The following is a 17,180-nucleotide window of genomic DNA, read 5'->3' as shown; positions in this document are numbered from 1 at the left end:
CAATAAAAATCCATTTCTCCTTTTAATCTCTTAGCCAGACCAAGACCATCCTAGAGTTGTTTTAATCTACTTACAATTTGTATTTTTGAATTCTAATTCTTTAACTGTAATAATTTGTTACTAAAAGATTTGCAATAACAATTTTGTTACTAGAAGGGGAGTCTTGACAGTAAAGTTGTTGTGTGATTTAAAGGTAATGGATTTGAGCTTTTATTCTCCTCATTAATTGTTGTCACTACTAAGCATATTTGATCCACACTTTTCTTTGGGTTGGCTCCTCATTTGAGATGCTAGTCATTTCTACATGCCCTCTAACTGTCGTGCTTTCCTTTTCCTTAAATTTGGGATAGTTATTCTTAAATCTTCTTGTATTTTTCTTCCTTTGTTTTTTCGCCATATGGCAATTTGTGTTGCTTTATCTTTAATTGTGTTTAATGAAAAGGAGTGATTGATTATAATGATGATAAAGTGTCATCTTTGGTCGCAAATGTTATTCTTATCTAACCTTTCATCAATATCTTTGCCTTTATGGAACTCTATCGTTGAGAACACTTCCTCTAATATGTAAGTTTTTGATTGTGTAAGCCTCTATCATTGGAGTCTACATTGATGTTTAAAAAAAAATCATTTAGTGCATTTCATTGTGTCATTAGCCTGACAATTTACTTGAATCTTGAATACATTTGAGCTACAACATCATCTTTTATCTTGACTGAAGGTTGAATGAAGCGAAGTTGATTTTTGGTAGATCTCTTTTGGCTAACTAAGTCTGATGTATTCATATGGCTGGATGGACTAATTCTTTAATTATTTGGTATTCTTATAATAGTGAACTTGTCCATTTGTTTTTTATGAGATCGTCATTTCTATCTCTTGTTCTTTCACAACCCTCTCCTAGTGCTTGCATTGTATCAAAATAAAATTGGAAGTAGGTCTTCATTTGTGTCCTCCAATCAAGTAAAATATCTATTAAATATAGGTAGACAAAAGTATCCTTATTGATTATTGGTTATTGCTCTTGAATGTTATTTTAAATGCTTGAGCACTCACTCTAATCCCAATTGTTACAATTTTGATTGGAATGTTGATAGGTTGACTAGAAGAGGGTGCATGTTATGTCAATTGTCAAAACATTAAAAATGAAAAATTGTTTAGACATCGGCTCTTTCTTGCTTGCCTCTAACCATGTTATGCTAATTTTTGGCAATGTTCTTTTAAGTATTGAGTTTTTTTGTTGTATTTATTTTTCAAAAGATTAAAAATTTAATTAATAATAATAAAATAAGTTAAATATAGATAAAAAATATAATAGTGGATAAAATTTAATAGATGATTTGATTGTTAAAGTCAAATTAGTTGACCGATAGTTATCCATTTCACTCTATAAATATCAAACAAAGATAACTTCGAACAAAACATCAATTCTCACATTAAAGGGACCTCTAAGGGTTCATTTTTTATTATCAATTCATTCATGTTGTGGCCCATTTACTGTTGTTGTGCTAGATTATTTTGTTTTATTATTTTCTCTTATATTCCGCTCTTCTTTGTAAAAGAGAAAAACTTCTTTACGAGGTTTTTGCACCATCGGACGAAGAAGACTTTTCTATTAGTGGACTCGAGAGTAACTTGTCTAATGAATCATAGACCGTGAAGTAGGAGTTTAGAATCTACAGAACAATGTAAAATCCTTGGTGTTAGCATATTTATTATGATCTACTAACTCATTGTATCTAAGATCTTGTATTTATAAGAGCACACAAAAAAGAATCATTCCAAATCATGTGGCATCTCCTTGTTAGCGATCGGTATGCAATTGCTGTTATATTTCTTATTTTCACAACACTAACTATATATGACCTTTAAACCTTGCAACAAGAGTAGTATTAATTTGTAATTGCAAGCACAATCACTATCAACCACCTATACTTGATCCAACCATCCATCACATTGATGATTGTTCCCATAAAAAAAAATGATAATCCCAGTAGCCACATTTCTCTGGGTAGTCGGCCCGGTTCCACGGAAGTTTTCCTAATTAGACTAAAGTTTTTCATTAGATTAACTAAGTATATAATTTTATAAATTAGCTTTGTCTTAAAAAGTGATCATTGCTCTGATACCCAAGAAGGCCTTTGTGCCTCACCATGGCCTAGAAGCTAAAACTTGAAATGTATACTTAATTGATCAATGGTTAAACTTGAATTTAACTAAAGATCAATCAAGTTTAAAATTTCAAATTAAAATAATTAAGAATAAAATTGAATAACTATCTCACACACCCCACATGATTAAGTGATTGATAATTTAGAAATGGTTTAGATGGATTTAGGATCAATTAACTAAAACCTACATAAATTCATCAAATAATTCAATTAACTGAATTTAATTAATGTAATTTACCTTAATAAATTTAATTAATCTACACCCACTAAAATTAAAATTCAATTAAAATCAACTTAATAAATCCTAATTGATTCAACAATAATAAAATTAATTAATTAAAAAATCCTTAATAAAATAATGCAAAAATCTCAAATAAGTTTAACTTAAAAATTTAAATTAATCTGATTTAAATTACTTAACCTAATTCAATTAACTCAATTTAATTAATGTAATTTACCTTAATAAATTTAATTAATCTACTTCAACTAAAATTAAAAAATAAAGCTTCTTGTCACAACAAATTCCTGTCACAAATTTGTGACGGGAATCTGCATCGTTTGATTTTAAAGTTAAGATTAAATTCAGGCCGGCGTAGATTAATTGATGAGTGATTGTGATGGTTTAGATTAATCTTCTATTTAAAATCTAACGGTCCAGATTCTTGTCATAAATTTGTGACAGGAATTTGTTGTGACAAGAATCCCAACTGAAAATTAAAATTCAATTAAAATCAACTTAATAAATCCTAATTGATTCAACAATAATAAAGTTAATTAATTAAACCTTAATAAAATAATGTAAAAACCTCAAATAACTTTAACTTAAAAATTCAAATTAATCTGATTTAAATAATTTAACCTAAATCAATTTAACCAAATTGAATAAATAGGAATGTGCTGTAGACTTGGACTAAAATAATATTTTTCTAAAATAGCAATTATTGTTATATTTTTTAAAATCTATTTTTATAAAACTTATTTTTTTTAAATCTATTTTTTCAAAACTTACTTTTCAAACTAATGTTTTTAAAATTTATTTTTCAAAACCTATTTTTCAAAATTATTAAACCATTGTGCATCAAATCAAAATGCAATATTAGTCCATAGAAGGAAAAAAAAACTTATGATTGCAATTCTTCCACACTCACCAGCCATTCAGGAAGCCTGTTCCTGTTCAATCTAGTGAAATCTAGACAACATGATTTTTGAGTAAGAGAGCTTTGGAGCTGCTAATTTATCAGACTTTCAAGAAGCAATCAGACAAAATCATATACTTTTTAATGAGACCCAAGTATTATTCAACAAAAAATAATCAACTTTTTTGTAGCATACCAACTTTTCCAGCTAACATGGTTGAATATGAATGTCTTGAGATAATTTTCTTTTAAAAAAAGGCAGAGAGAAGTAATTAAGAAACAATGATATAATTGGTGTGCCATAACCGCATAAGGGTATTGTGAGCATTACAAACAGAAAATAAAATGTAGAAAAAAAAAATGATAAGCAAGCCAAGACTTATGGTCCTATGGAACATCAATTGCTTAACAGAACAAAAACAAAATAATAATGTGGTAAGGCCCAGCTCCACATGAACTGTGCTAAGCCCACAGTCCCTTGACAGTGAAATCCAATGAGTATCAAATACTCAACTCTAGAATCACCAAGGGGACTTGGCCACACACGCACAAACCAATACAAAGCCATTATGTAGTGGTTCAGTTGTCAGTATAGGTAACTTGGTTCATTTGGTGCTTCTAAATCATACTACCTGGACCATACATGTGCTTTGTGATAACTTGATATACATTATTGACATAAACCAATGAGTATCAGATGCCCTCATAATCATACTATGCATAGTTGAGGAAAGGGTTCAAATAAAAAAATGGATTAAATTTTCACTTGTTCTCCATACATTTTTATCGATTCAAATTTCAATTCAATTAGATCGAAATTAAGCAGACAATAATTAAGTTTCTGATTTGCAGGAAATTAGATTTTGTGCAATCAGAGTGGATGTCTTGGGCGTATCCAAAGGCGTATCCAAACAGGTTGAAACAAACCTTTACCAATAACAGGCAAGTGAGCGTGGCTACCAGGATTCATAAACTCTAGTACTTAACCTGGAGGTCTAGAGTTCGAATCCTGGGGAACGCAAAAATCCACTGGCCAGGGGTGGAAAGTCCTAAGTAGGTAACGGCACGGTCGATGGTCGAGGGCCTATGACCCACAGAAAAATAAGGGGTCGGGATAAAGTAAAGTTCCCATGGGCAGACGGGCCGGGTCGTTACATAAAAAGGCGCCTTTTTATTGTAACGACCCGGCCCCTCGGCCCCTTGGGCGGCCCAACTGGCGACCCCTTGGCGGTCCCTTGGGCGGCTCAACTGGCGACCCCTTATGTCGTCAACCGACGACTCTCGCCCGTGCCGTTACTCACTAGGTCTTTCCACCCTTGGCCAGTGGATTTTTACCTTCCTCAGGATTCGAACTCTAGACCTCCAGGTTAAGTACTAGAGTTTATGAATCCTGGTAGCCAAGTGACATAAGGGGCCGCCCAAGGGGTCGCCAGTTGGGCCGCTCAAGGGGCCGGGTCGTTACAGTTTTTCCCTACATCATAAAGAGATGTAAATTTGTCACACAACAGGAATGGAGAGCGAGGCTTTTAATGGAGAAATCATCAGCCGTCAAGTGCCCATCAATCTCATATCATTTAGTTGGAACAAAGAAGATTCAGCAAGAATTAGCCAAACCAAATGTGTCATTATTTCCCTTTTAATTTCTCAAGTTTATTTTCTTTAGGTAATTTCTAATTTTTTAGCCAACCCCACCTAATGAGATGGTAATTTCCAATTTTTGCGTATAGTTATATGGTTTGTTTAACTGCTCTCTGTAGCAAGCCCTTTGATTGTTGGAACAGAAACAACTTGTAATCATGCAATTTTTTCGTTTTTGAATTTTTAAAATACTAAAGTTTGAATAATCTTAACCAATTTATATTCCTAGATGGGATGTGTAAGTTTAACAAAATAAGCTATAATTAGAGATCTAAACCATCTAAAGAGATTTCAACGTTGATCTGTAGTTTGGGGAACTACAATTAGGATGGTTTTGACATGATTCACTTTGAATAGGTTAACCAGAAACTGGTTGTGTCTGGGTCAATTTTTTTATGTTTTCTTGTCACATGGATTGATGAGGTAATCAAATTTGCTATCTATGATTTACTTTAAATTTGTAAAAATTATGAAATGGATCATAATTGTGTCAGTTTCATTATGTTTGACTTATACTTTTGCTCACTAAGTAATGTTTCTTGTGTATTTCAAGTTCCTCGATAATAAAGATGATATTGCAAAAGTGAGGAAGTGTTTTGCAGGGTTGTGGAGTTTGGATGATGCAGATGTCGTTAGGTCTGCTGTCGGAAAACCTGATTTATTTGCCCTCAAACCGCAGCGAGAAGGAGGAGGTACCTCTTTATCCACATTTTCACTATTTATTATTTCCTTCACTTCCAGGAGATTTTATACGTTGTGTCTGCTTGTAGGAAACAACATTTATGGTGACAGTGTAAGGGAAACATTAGTTAGGCTGCAAAAGGAAGGGATGGAGGAACTTGCTGCATACATTTTGATACAGAGAATCTTCCCGACATCTGTTCCTTCTTTTCTCGTCCGAGAAGGTATTTGGCATTAGTATAATGCAATTTCTGAAATCGGAATATACAGCGCTTACTTAAGGTTATTGAAGTACTAAGCAGTTGGTTGTCTTTGTTAATTTCGTTGATTCTGAAGAACATGGAATAATTTGCAATTTGCAGGAACAATGACAAGGTCATTATGAATGATCAAAGTGGCTATTTGATGCGGACAAAAGTTTGATCATCAAATGAAGGTGGTGTTGCTGCTGGGTTTGCAGTATTGGATAGTATTTATCTGACATGAGAAAGCATGCTCGTTAAGGTAATGTGAGCAATTCTGTTCTCCTGGGACATCGAACTATGCCACTTGGACTTTGTTCTATTGATTAAATGGTTTGACTCTGTCTGCAAGATCTTATTAGGAATCATTGCATTTAGTTCCTTGAAAGTTATGGTCATGCTCTTAAATTCCCCCTGAAGCAAATGGTTTTGACCCCGGCATCCCTTAGCTTGCATTTATCATGTATGTTGCATCGACAGCTTCAGCCATCTATCAACAATTTACAATCTTCCTTGACGATTCACTTTTTGGCATGTGCTTTCCGTGTGGATGGGCATGTTGTAAGCTGATAATGATCATTTTTTAAAGTTTCAGTCGAACAGTTTGATATTTGAATTGTGACTTAGGTTCACAAGATCCTGCATGCATCACTATTGCCTGCTTTTGTTGTTTTTTCACCATATCAATAGGCTTTTGGAATACATGTATTTCCTTGTGTGAAGACAACTCTTTACGCGATCCATAATAAGTTCATAACTCATATGATGGTGCAATGTTGCAGGTTGGTCGATTGGAGCTGCTAGGCGTGCATATTTAAACGGATGTCAAAATTTGAGGCAACCAGAATAAACTCTTCTAGGTTGTAAAGCCAAGCATATCAATATGGATGTGCCTTGTTGAAATCATTTCTGAATAAAACTTAAATTTGGCAGAAAATAAAAGAATTCATAATTTTCCTTTTCCCCCGAATTTGTATGATCAAACGTTTTTCATCTTATCCACGAATGCAATGGCTTTTTTTTTTTTTTTTTTGAGTGATCTAGATATGAGTTTGGAACTCAATTAATTATGGAAACAGACTCCTACAAATAAATAGGGAATAAAAAAACTTATTAATTCTTTATCCTCGCTTTTTCATTTCGGCCGTATCCTTTGTTGGTAAACAAGCAAATTAACTACATTAAATAAATGATATTTTTATTGAGCTTTAATATGGTTCAGTAGGCCTTTACAAATATTATCTGAGGAAATAACGTTCCCTGTAACATTTGATTAACACCAAAAGTAAACCTTGTAAAAATCTACAAGAAAAATTTCAAATCAATGTAGTCCCACTCAACCAGAATTAAGTCACTAGTAGTGACCAAGACAGAGCAATCATAAATGCTACTGGAAAAATGGTTGTGAAAATTCGCCTTCATTTCCATCCATAAAGATGAACCATATATAGTTTAGTTAAGGACATCACATTTTGACAGCTGTTTTTTAATGTTCAAGTTTTACAAATTCTAGTTCACAAGAGGAAAATTGTCTACACAAAGGCCAAACGAGCCAAATGCAACATCTTGCACAGTTGCAGAAGATTAAGGACATCACAACTCATCCTTTACATGGAAGCACTCTTCATCCCAATAGAATGGGAACTTCAACTTGGCTGTCGTATGGGGCATGTCCCAGTCCTCGTATATAAACCTGTGTGTGATGCAAATCAATGTATGCAAATTGCAATAACCAGAAAATAATGCATGGTTTGCAATTTAAATGCAAAATGTGATTAAAGATATTATATGCAAATTACGCGTGACAAATAATATGAATAATATGTAAGAGTGTCAATTCTGTGATGTCTAATAATCCTAGACTTTGTCCAAGTTGGTCATTGAACTTGTTGGTGATCGTAAGCACAAACAGAATGAAAAAAAAAATCACCAAAATAATAATAAAAGAATCGGCAGAGAAAAGGAGTAAAAAATGGCCTAAGGTATATATATAAATCATTTAATATTTTCATTTGGCAGGATCTCATTACACTGAACATCTTAAATGCACCCCTAAGTTATTCCATCCGAATCCTTTGTTCTTACTTGAACTCTATATCTAGTTTGACATAATATCTATAATGTTCTTTACACTAGAAAACTTAAATATTACTAAAAAAACATGTTGGTTTATCATTGGAGTTCTGTACATTTTGCAATGACAACTCCGTGTTCATGATGATAAAAAATTTGGAAGCATTAAAAGAGTAGAATTTTGATAGAGTTTAGTGCCCAAGAAATTTGCATTTTCATGTACAAATAGTGTTGGAAATATGAATGGAAACACTAAAATGGAAGGATGGAGAAGACCCTCATATGGAGGAGTTTAGTCCCACATTGGTAGTTGAGGGACAACTTGGTTGGTTTATATTGTATCACAAGCATGGATGTTGTGAACAAATGCAAGGGGAGAGGTTCTCTCTCATGCGTGGGTGCGCAGGGGGGGTGCAAATCCAGGGCCCGGATTGCATTGCCCGCAAGGTAACTTGTGTGCGAGCGCGACCTACGCGCGTCGAATGTCGGACCGATCAGGGCAGAATTTGCCCAAGCGGATCAACCAACATTTTGCATCTCGTTCCATTTTTGTAACAGATGAGTTAATGACTTGACGTTGAAACGACCGAGTATTAATACTAACGTTTCAAGTCATGCCATTATATTATTAATCGTACCATTAATCTCTAATTAGTTGGAGATATGCTGCGAGGTTATAAAAGAGGCAGCGAGGCAGCGATGAAAAAGAGGATAAGAATATTCTCGATCCCTTGCTTCCTCTTTTCTCTGCTTTCCCCTGTGATAGCCTACAGGTGTAATCAGTTCGCCGACAACGATCTGTGCTTGATCGTTTTCCGGTTCTGTCATTGTATCCTAGGAAATAGACGCCCGTCTTTACCTCTAAGCACCGCCGGAGGGGATAAATCTGTTTTAAGGAAACTGCGTTGAACACAGGCCTCGACCATTCGGCAATTCGGCTCGGCCATTCGGCCATTCGCCCATTCGGCAACTCGGCTCGGCCATTCAGCCATTCGGCCATTCGGCAACTCGGCTCGGCCATTCGGCAACTCGGCTCGACCATTCGGCCATTCGTCCATTCGGCAACTCGGCTCGGCCATTCGGTCATTCGGCAACTCGGCTCGGCCATTCGGCAATTCGGCGGCTCGGCAGTCGGCAGTCGACCACTCGACATTCGGCACTCAACAGTCGACCACTCGGCGCTCAGCACTCAGCACTCAGCTTGGCAACTCGGCCACTCGGCTCAGCAGTTGGTGACTCAGCCACACTACTTTCTCCGGCAAAGTAGCTTGTAACAGTCTTAAAACAGATTTCTATCTGTTGCGATGGCGGCGGACCAAGTTGAGATGACGGTAGCGGAGCCTACTACTCAACAGGTGCAGGTAACCACTCCTACTGTACTTACTGTACCGATTGGGTCAGTCCCAATCAATCATGCCGAGAAGCCAGAGAAATTCATGGGAATGAATTTTAAGAGGTGGCAGCAGAAAATGCTTTTCTACTTGACCACTCTTAATCTGGCTAGGCTCTTGACTGAAGAACCACCTAAGGTACCTGAGGGTACTTTAGATGCCCAAACCTTCAATGCTGTGGAGGCTTGGAAGCACTCGGAGTTTCTTTGCAGAAACTATATCCTAAGCTGTTTGGCAGATGCATTATATAATGTATATTGCTCAAAGAAGTCGGCTAAGGAATTATGGGAATCCTTAGACCTGAAATACAGAACAGAGGATGCGGGGGCCAAGAAATTTGTTGTTGGCCGATTCCTGGACTTCAAAATTGTGGACTCCAAGATGGTGATCAGCCAAGTCGAGGAACTTCAAGTGATCCTGCACGAGATTCACTCAAAAGGCATGATGCTGAGTGAAACCTTCCAGGTGGCAGCAATCATAGAGAAGCTCCCTCCCGGTTGGAAGGACTTCAAGAATTACTTGAAGCACAAAAGGAAAGAGATGAATATCTAGGAGCTCATCGTTCGACTCCGAATTGAGGAAGACAACAGGAGCTCAGACAAACGATCATTCACTCAGACAATGGTCAAAGCCAATGTTGTTGAACATGGCGAGGGCTCAAAACAGAAGAAGTCAAAGTATTCCAAGATGGAGCCTAAAGGAGGCATTAGCAAAAAGAAATTCACGGGGAAATGCTTCAACTGTGACCGTGTTGGTCACAAATCTTCTGAGTGCAGAAAGCCAAAGAAGAAGCAAGAAGCTAATATGAGCGAGGGGCTAGATATGGATCTCTGCGCCGTCATTTCTGAAGTGAACTTCATCGGTTCGAACCCGCGGCAGTGGTGGATTGATACAGGAGCCACCAAACATGTGTGCTGTAACAAGGAGCTTCTCCACAACTTTGAAGAAGTTAAAGATGGAGATAAGCTATATATGGGGAATTCAGCAACCTCAGAGATCAAGGGCCGTGGAAAAATGGTGCTGAAGATGACTTCGGGCAAAGATTTAACTCTGAACAATGTGTTGTATGTTCCGGAGATTCGGAAGAATCTGGTGTCCGGATCACTTTTAAGCAAGCATGGCTTTCGCATTGTATTTGAGTCAGACAGGGTAGTGTTGTCAAAGAGTGGAATGTTTGTAGGAAAGGGGTATGAAAATGATGGGCTTTTTAAGCTCAGTGTAATGGCCATTAGGCCGAAAATGAATAAAAATGAAAGTTCTTCCTCTTATATACTTGAGTCATCTGTGTTGTGGCATAGTAGACTAGGACATGTTAATTACAATTCGATGCGAAGATTAATTAACATGCAAAGCATTCCGACATTCCTACTTGACCCGAAACAAAAATGTAAGACTTGCGTTGAAGCGAAGATGACAAGGTCATCTTTTCAACATGTTGAAAGAAACACAGAACCACTCGGCTTAATCCATACAGACGTGTGCGACCTAAAAGGAGTTCCAACACGTAGTGAAAATAAATATTTTATTACTTTTATAGATGATAACACAAAATTCTATTATGTGTATCTTCTAAAAAGTAAGGATGAGGCTATAGAGAAATTTATTCTCTATAAAACTGAGGTTGAAAATCATCTTAATAAGAAGATTAAGGTGGTTCGAAGTGATCGAGGAGGTGAATATGTTTCACCATTTGCTGAGTTTTGTGCTGAACATGGAATCAGACACGAAACAACAGCTCCATATACTCCTCAGCAAAATGGTGTTGCTGAGAGGAAGAATCGAACTTTAAAAGAGATGATGAATGCTCTTTTATTAAGTTCTGGGCTACCAGAAAATTTATGGGGAGAGGCTGTACTAACAGCGAATTACCTATTAAATAAGGTACCCCGGAAAAATATAGACAAGAGCCCTTATGAATTATGGAATGGTAGAAAGCCATCCTATAAATACTTGCGAGTGTGGGGATGTCTTGCTAAGGTGTTGGTACCTAATCCAAAAAGGGTTAAAATAGGACCAAAAACTATTGACTGCATATTCCTAGAATATGCACAGAATAGTAGTGCTTATCGATTTCTAGTATATGAATCGCTAATTCCAGAAATACATAAAAACTCGATAATTGAATCGAGAAATGCCTCATTCTTCGAAGATGTGTTTCCATATAGGTCAAGAGAGGAAGCAAGTTCCTCAAAGAGGACCTTTGAAACACAAGAAGAAGAACATGAGAGTGAACCATAAGAGGTAGAGCTTAGACGGAGTAAAAGAGCTCGTGTGGAAAAATCCTATGGATCAAATTTTATCACTTTTATGTTGGAAAGTGAACCACAGAATTATACAGAAGCTTTAAGATCTTCTGAAGGACCTCACTGGAAAGAAGCGATTGCATCTGAAATCACTTCTATCTTACAAAATCATACTTGGGAGCTTGTGGATCTTCCTCCTGGAAGTAAACCATTAGGCTGTAAGTGGATTTTTAAGAGAAAGAAGAAATTGGATGGCACAATAGATAGATACAAGGCTAGATTGGTAATTAAGGGTTACCGACAGCGTGAAGGCCTTGACTATTTTGATACATATGCTCCAGTATCAAGAATAACCTCTATTAGAGTGTTATTAGCAATTGCCACATTGTGGAATTTGGAATACATCAAATGGATGTTAAGACCGTTTTTCTAAATGGTAATTTAGAAGAGGAAATCTACATGGAACAACCTGAAGGATTTTCTGCTCCAGGACAGGAAAATAAGGTATGTAGATTGGTCAAGTCACTGTATGGCTTGAAACAAGCTCCTAAGCAGTGGCATGAGAAATTCGACAACGTCATGTTGAATAGTGGATTTAGAATCAATGAGTGTGATAAATGTATCTACAGCAAAAACATTGAAGATGATTTTGTCATCTTGTGTCTTTATGTAGATGACATACTTATCATTGGAAATAATGATAAGATAATTAAATCCACTAAGGAAATATTGAATTCAAGATTTGACATGAAAGACATGGGTCTAGCTGATGTAATTTTAGGAATTAAAATTCTTAGAACAGCTGAAGGACTTGTTCTTAGTCAGTCCCATTATGTGGATAAGATTCTTGAGAAATTCAATAAGAATGATACTGCGTTGGCACGGACTCCGATAGATATGAGTCAACATCTATCGAAAAATCGAGGAAAGAGTAGCTCTCAGATAGAGTACTCTAGAGTGATTGGAAGTCTGATGTACCTAATGAGTTGTACACGACCAGACTTAGCCTACGCAGTAAGCAAACTGAGTAGATACACGAGTAATCCCGGTGTTGAGCATTGGAAAGGAATAACAAGAATACTAAGGTATTTGCGTTACACTCGTGATTATGGGCTGCACTATACAAGATATCCATCGGTGATCGAGGGATACAACGATGCTAATTGGATATCTGAAGTAAAAGACTCTAAGTCTACAAGTGGATATTTATTCACTTTAGGAGGTGCTGCTGTGTCATGGAAATCTTCTAAACAAACCATAATAACTAGATCCACAATGGAGTCTGAGTTCGTAGCCCTTGACAAATGTGGTGAAGAGGCTGAATGGTTACGACAATTTTTAGAAGATATTCCTAAATGGCCGAAACCTGTGCCCGCAATATGCATACATTGTGACAGTCAGTCAGCAATTGGACGGGCACAAAGCCATTTGTATAATGGAAAGTCTAGACATATGCGTCGTAGACATAACACTATTAGACAATTACTCTCAACGGGAGTTATCACTATTGACTATGTAAAGTCAAAGGATAACCTAGCGGATCCACTAACCAAAGGGTTAAATAGAGAGTTAGTTGCGAGCTCATCTCGAAGGATGGGTTTGATGCCGATAGCAAATGTTGGTGCAAAGGAAACCCAACCTATGCAGACTGGAGATCCCAAGAACTAGGTTCAAAGGGACAACCTAACTGCACCGACTAAGGAACATCACTATGGGGGAAATGACCCAATGAAATAGTGATAGGATGGAGGATAAGCACATAGCTTTTAATGATCCAGTAGAGTAATGTGGAATACTCTTGAGTGATCACCTATGTGAGAAAGAAGTGGGGCCGCTTCGAAGAGATTTGGAAGGCACAAATCTTAAACCTTCTCACAGAACCAGGCGTGTTTATGGCCAAGAATGAACACACTCATGAGAACTGAATTACATCAGGGAAAGTCCTGTATGAAATGTGTCAATGCTTATATGAATGGTCGATTGGTTCAAAGACATCGCGTCTACTAAATCAACCAATGAGCAAACATATTATCATAAGGGAAGGTTCAAAGGATAAAACCTACCTATCCTATGCCGGACTTTACTGCTAAAAGCTATCACATACCAGTTTCCATTCATGTGGGGGATTGTTGGAAATATGAATGGAAACAATGAAATGGAAGGATGGAGAAGACCCTCATATGGAGGAGTTTAGTCCCACATTGGTAGTTGAGGGGCAACTTGGTTGGTTTATATTGTATCACAAGCATTGATGTTGTGAACAAATGCAAGGGGAGAGGCTCTCTCTCACGCGTGGGTGCGCAGGGGGGTGCAAATCCAGGGCCCGGATTGCACTGCCCGCAAGGTAACTTGTGTGCGAGCGCGACCTGCGCGCGTCGAATGTCGGACCGGTCAGGGCATAATTTGCCCAAGCAGATCAACCAACATTTTGCATCTCGTTCTATTTTTGTAACGGATGAGTTAATGACTTGACGTTGAAACGACCGAGTATTAAACTAACGTTTCAATTCATGTTTCATTAATTATTAATCGTACCATTAATCTCTAATTAATTGGAGATATGCTGCGAGGTTATAAAAGAGGCAGCGAGGCAGCGATGAAAGAGGATAAGAGCATTCTCGATCCCTCGCTTCCTCTTTCCTCTGCTTTCCCCTGTGATAGCCTTTGGGTGTAATCAGTTCGCCGGCAACGATCTGTGCTTGATCATTTTCCGATTTTGTCGTTGTATCCTGGGAAACAGACGCCCGTCTTTACCTCTAAGCACCGCCGGAGGGGACAAATCTGTTTTAAGGAAACTGCGTTGAACGCAGGCCTCGACCACTCGGCAACTCGGCTCGGCCATTCGGCCATTCGGCAACTCGGCTCGGCCATTCGACCATTCGGCCACTCGGCAACTCGGCTCGGCCACTCGGCCATTCGGCAACTCGGCTCGACCATTCGACCATTCGGCCATTCGGCCACTCGGCTCGGCCATTCGGCGGCTCGGCAGTCGGCAGTCGACCACTCGGCTTCGGCACTCAACAGTCGACCACTCGGCACTCGGCACTCGGCACTCAGCACTCAGCACTCAGCACTCAGCACTCAGCACTCAGCTTGGCAACTCGGCCACTTGGCTCAGCAGTTGGTGACTCAGCCACACTGCTTTCTCCGGCAAAGTAGCTTGTAACAAATAGAACCGATTTCAATGCTGAAAACAAACTAAACAAAGCCTAAAAGCAGTTTTCCACTTTCTCATGATATAACCCTAGACCGTGTGGAAGCAGTAATAGTGTAGACATCGAGGAGACAAGCTACCAAATGAGTTTTGAAAAGCAGTAATAGTGTGGAAGCAGAAGCATGACTTTTGGGAGGCCACTGAGAATATTGAGGAACCAAAATTTACCGCATGACAAAGAAGTGGATAATAGGATGGTGAGAATAGTGTAGAAAGGATGATAGAGATTTTTCTACATTTGTTCTTCATATCAGAATGAATTTCCAAAGTCTGTATCCTCTGTGAGCCTGGAAATGTTTGCATTCGGATACACTAAAATAGAGCCTTTATCCTAAAACCAATCTACTTGTTAACTATTAAAAAACAAATCTGACTGAGCATATGCCAGATGCACAAAAATAAGCATGAGCCAACAGAATACTAGAGATACTGCATCTACCATCTCTTACAAATCAACACTTTGTCTGGCGGACGAGATATAACAACAAGCAACTGCAGGTCCTCATGCTCATCAGTATTCCAAACCTGCACAAGATATGAACTCCCCAATTCATCTAGAGTGTAAAATACCAAACTCAATTTAATTAGCCCATTAAAACCTAAACTGAACAGCCCAAATAGAGCCCATTTAATAGCTATTGATTATTGGGTTAGTGATTGGCTTGGATCCGGTTAAAACCCGACCCGTTAGGAATCCTATAAGGAGTCTACAGTGGCCAAAGCTCCTATTCCCATTCGCGATTCCGGTTCTTCCTCATCGCGCCGCTCCTCATCGCGTCGACACTGCTCGGTTCGTGTCGTCTCCGCCGAGGCCGTGAGAAGGGTGCTGGCCAACGCCGGAGTTGGGAGCGGAGAGAGTGGGTGACGGGAGCTAGCATCGATCGACCAGCGGCGACTTGGGCAAACGCGAGCAGGAACCGATCGGTGGTGGCGGATCAAAGGGAACAAGCCGATTTGGTAAGTTTTAAACCGAAACATCTTGGATTTCTAGGTTTTGAGCTTAGATCTGAGTTATTCTTGGATTCCAGAGTTCGAAAGGAGTTGTGGTTTGGTTGTGGGATTCTCTGGAGCTTCCGACCGCGAGGGAAGAAGAAGAAACAGGAGGTAGAGCTGTGGAATCGGTTAGAGGAAAGGGTTGATTTGGGAGTTCGATTTGAGGTGAATCCCTTTCTTGCATTTGGTTAAGTTTTCTTGTTTAGCAACAAGCTTCATGGATCGATCGATATCTTTGGTTTCTGGACAGAGAAGGAGGCTTGGACTCTAAGGTTTGTTTTGGGGTTGAATCGAGCTGTCCAAGAATTTCAATCTGAGGTAAATCTGTTTGAAACCGATCTTGTTAGATGTATTGTTTGTTTGAGTTGTTTGATCATGGATGTTGGAGCTTTTGTCTCCATTTTGGCTAGATCTATGGAGCTGATCAGTGTGAAGGACTTACATTTTCCTGTTGAACATGAAGGTTGATTTGAGAATTTACTGATTAGGATGATTTTTATTTTTATGTATTAGATTGATTAATTGGATTTGTTCTTAGACATTAACGGGTTGTTTAAAATTTGAAATTAAGTAAGATTCTTAATAATTAGTCAAGATGCAGTTGTAGAGTTGTAATTGATTTTTGGATGATGGATCTAGTTAGGTTGGAACTAATTGATTACTTGGATTCGATTAATTGGGTTTAACCTATGTTAAGGTTTGGATTAAGTTAACCAATTAGTGAGATGATCATTAACCAAGGGTTAGGATTAGTGGGATGATTTATATTAAACTATGAAGTTTAATTACGGTAATGTGATACGATAGTAAGTGTGTATTATCGTTTGTTGCAGGACCGTGATTGATTGGTCCTATTACACGGAGTCTGATTATATTTCTGGGGTTCTAGTTGTGACGATCATCTGATCAGGTGGGTACCCTGTACTTGGTCACTACAGGTTATTCTATTCTAGTGCATGTATTATTTTTATCTTGTTATCCTGTTGATACCCCTGTTGTTTGTGATAGTATCTAGTTGATACATGTGATCATCTTTGCTTGATACCTGCTTTTGACCTTATGATGATCTACTGTTGCCATGTTGATACCCTTGATATCTTCATCATGTTGATACCTGTATGACTTGTTGCTTGACACTCGTTGTATGATCTTTAGTTGATCTATCAACCCTTTCCTCTAACCGATTCCACAGCTCTACCTCCTGTTTCTTCTTCTTCCCTCGCGGTCGGAAGCTCTAGAGAATCCCACAACCAAACCGCAACTCCTTTCAAACTCTGGAATCCAAGAATAACTCAGATCTAAGCTCAAAACCTAGAAATCCAAGATGTTTCGGCTTAAAACTTATCAAATCGGCTTGTTCCCTTTGATCCGCCACCACCGATCGGTTCCTGCTCGCGTTTGCCC

At 38.2% G+C, this 17,180-nt stretch overlaps 1 protein-coding gene across 1 annotated transcript; it reads left to right on the top strand.

Annotated features, from left to right (window-relative positions):
* The first annotated feature begins 4,954 nt into the window (after positions 1 to 4,954).
* Positions 4,955 to 6,823, top strand: LOC141825901 (glutathione synthetase, chloroplastic-like). Its single transcript, XM_074713168.1, has 4 exons — positions 4,955 to 5,631; positions 5,710 to 5,844; positions 5,983 to 6,124; positions 6,645 to 6,823. Exons 1-3 carry the CDS (start codon positions 5,472 to 5,474, stop codon positions 6,003 to 6,005), a joined length of 318 nt encoding a protein of 105 aa, XP_074569269.1. The 5' UTR covers positions 4,955 to 5,471; the 3' UTR covers positions 6,006 to 6,124; positions 6,645 to 6,823.
* Positions 6,824 to 17,180: the final 10,357 nt, after the last annotated feature.

This window comes from Curcuma longa, chromosome 4 (assembly GCF_044706935.1).
Source record: "Curcuma longa cultivar G26 ecotype Majalengka, Jawa Barat chromosome 4, ITB_CL_G26_1.1, whole genome shotgun sequence".
NCBI classification, from domain to species: domain Eukaryota; kingdom Viridiplantae; phylum Streptophyta; class Magnoliopsida; order Zingiberales; family Zingiberaceae; genus Curcuma; species Curcuma longa.
Note: the sequence above shows the minus strand (reverse complement) of the source record. Positions and strands in the feature narration are given on the sequence as shown.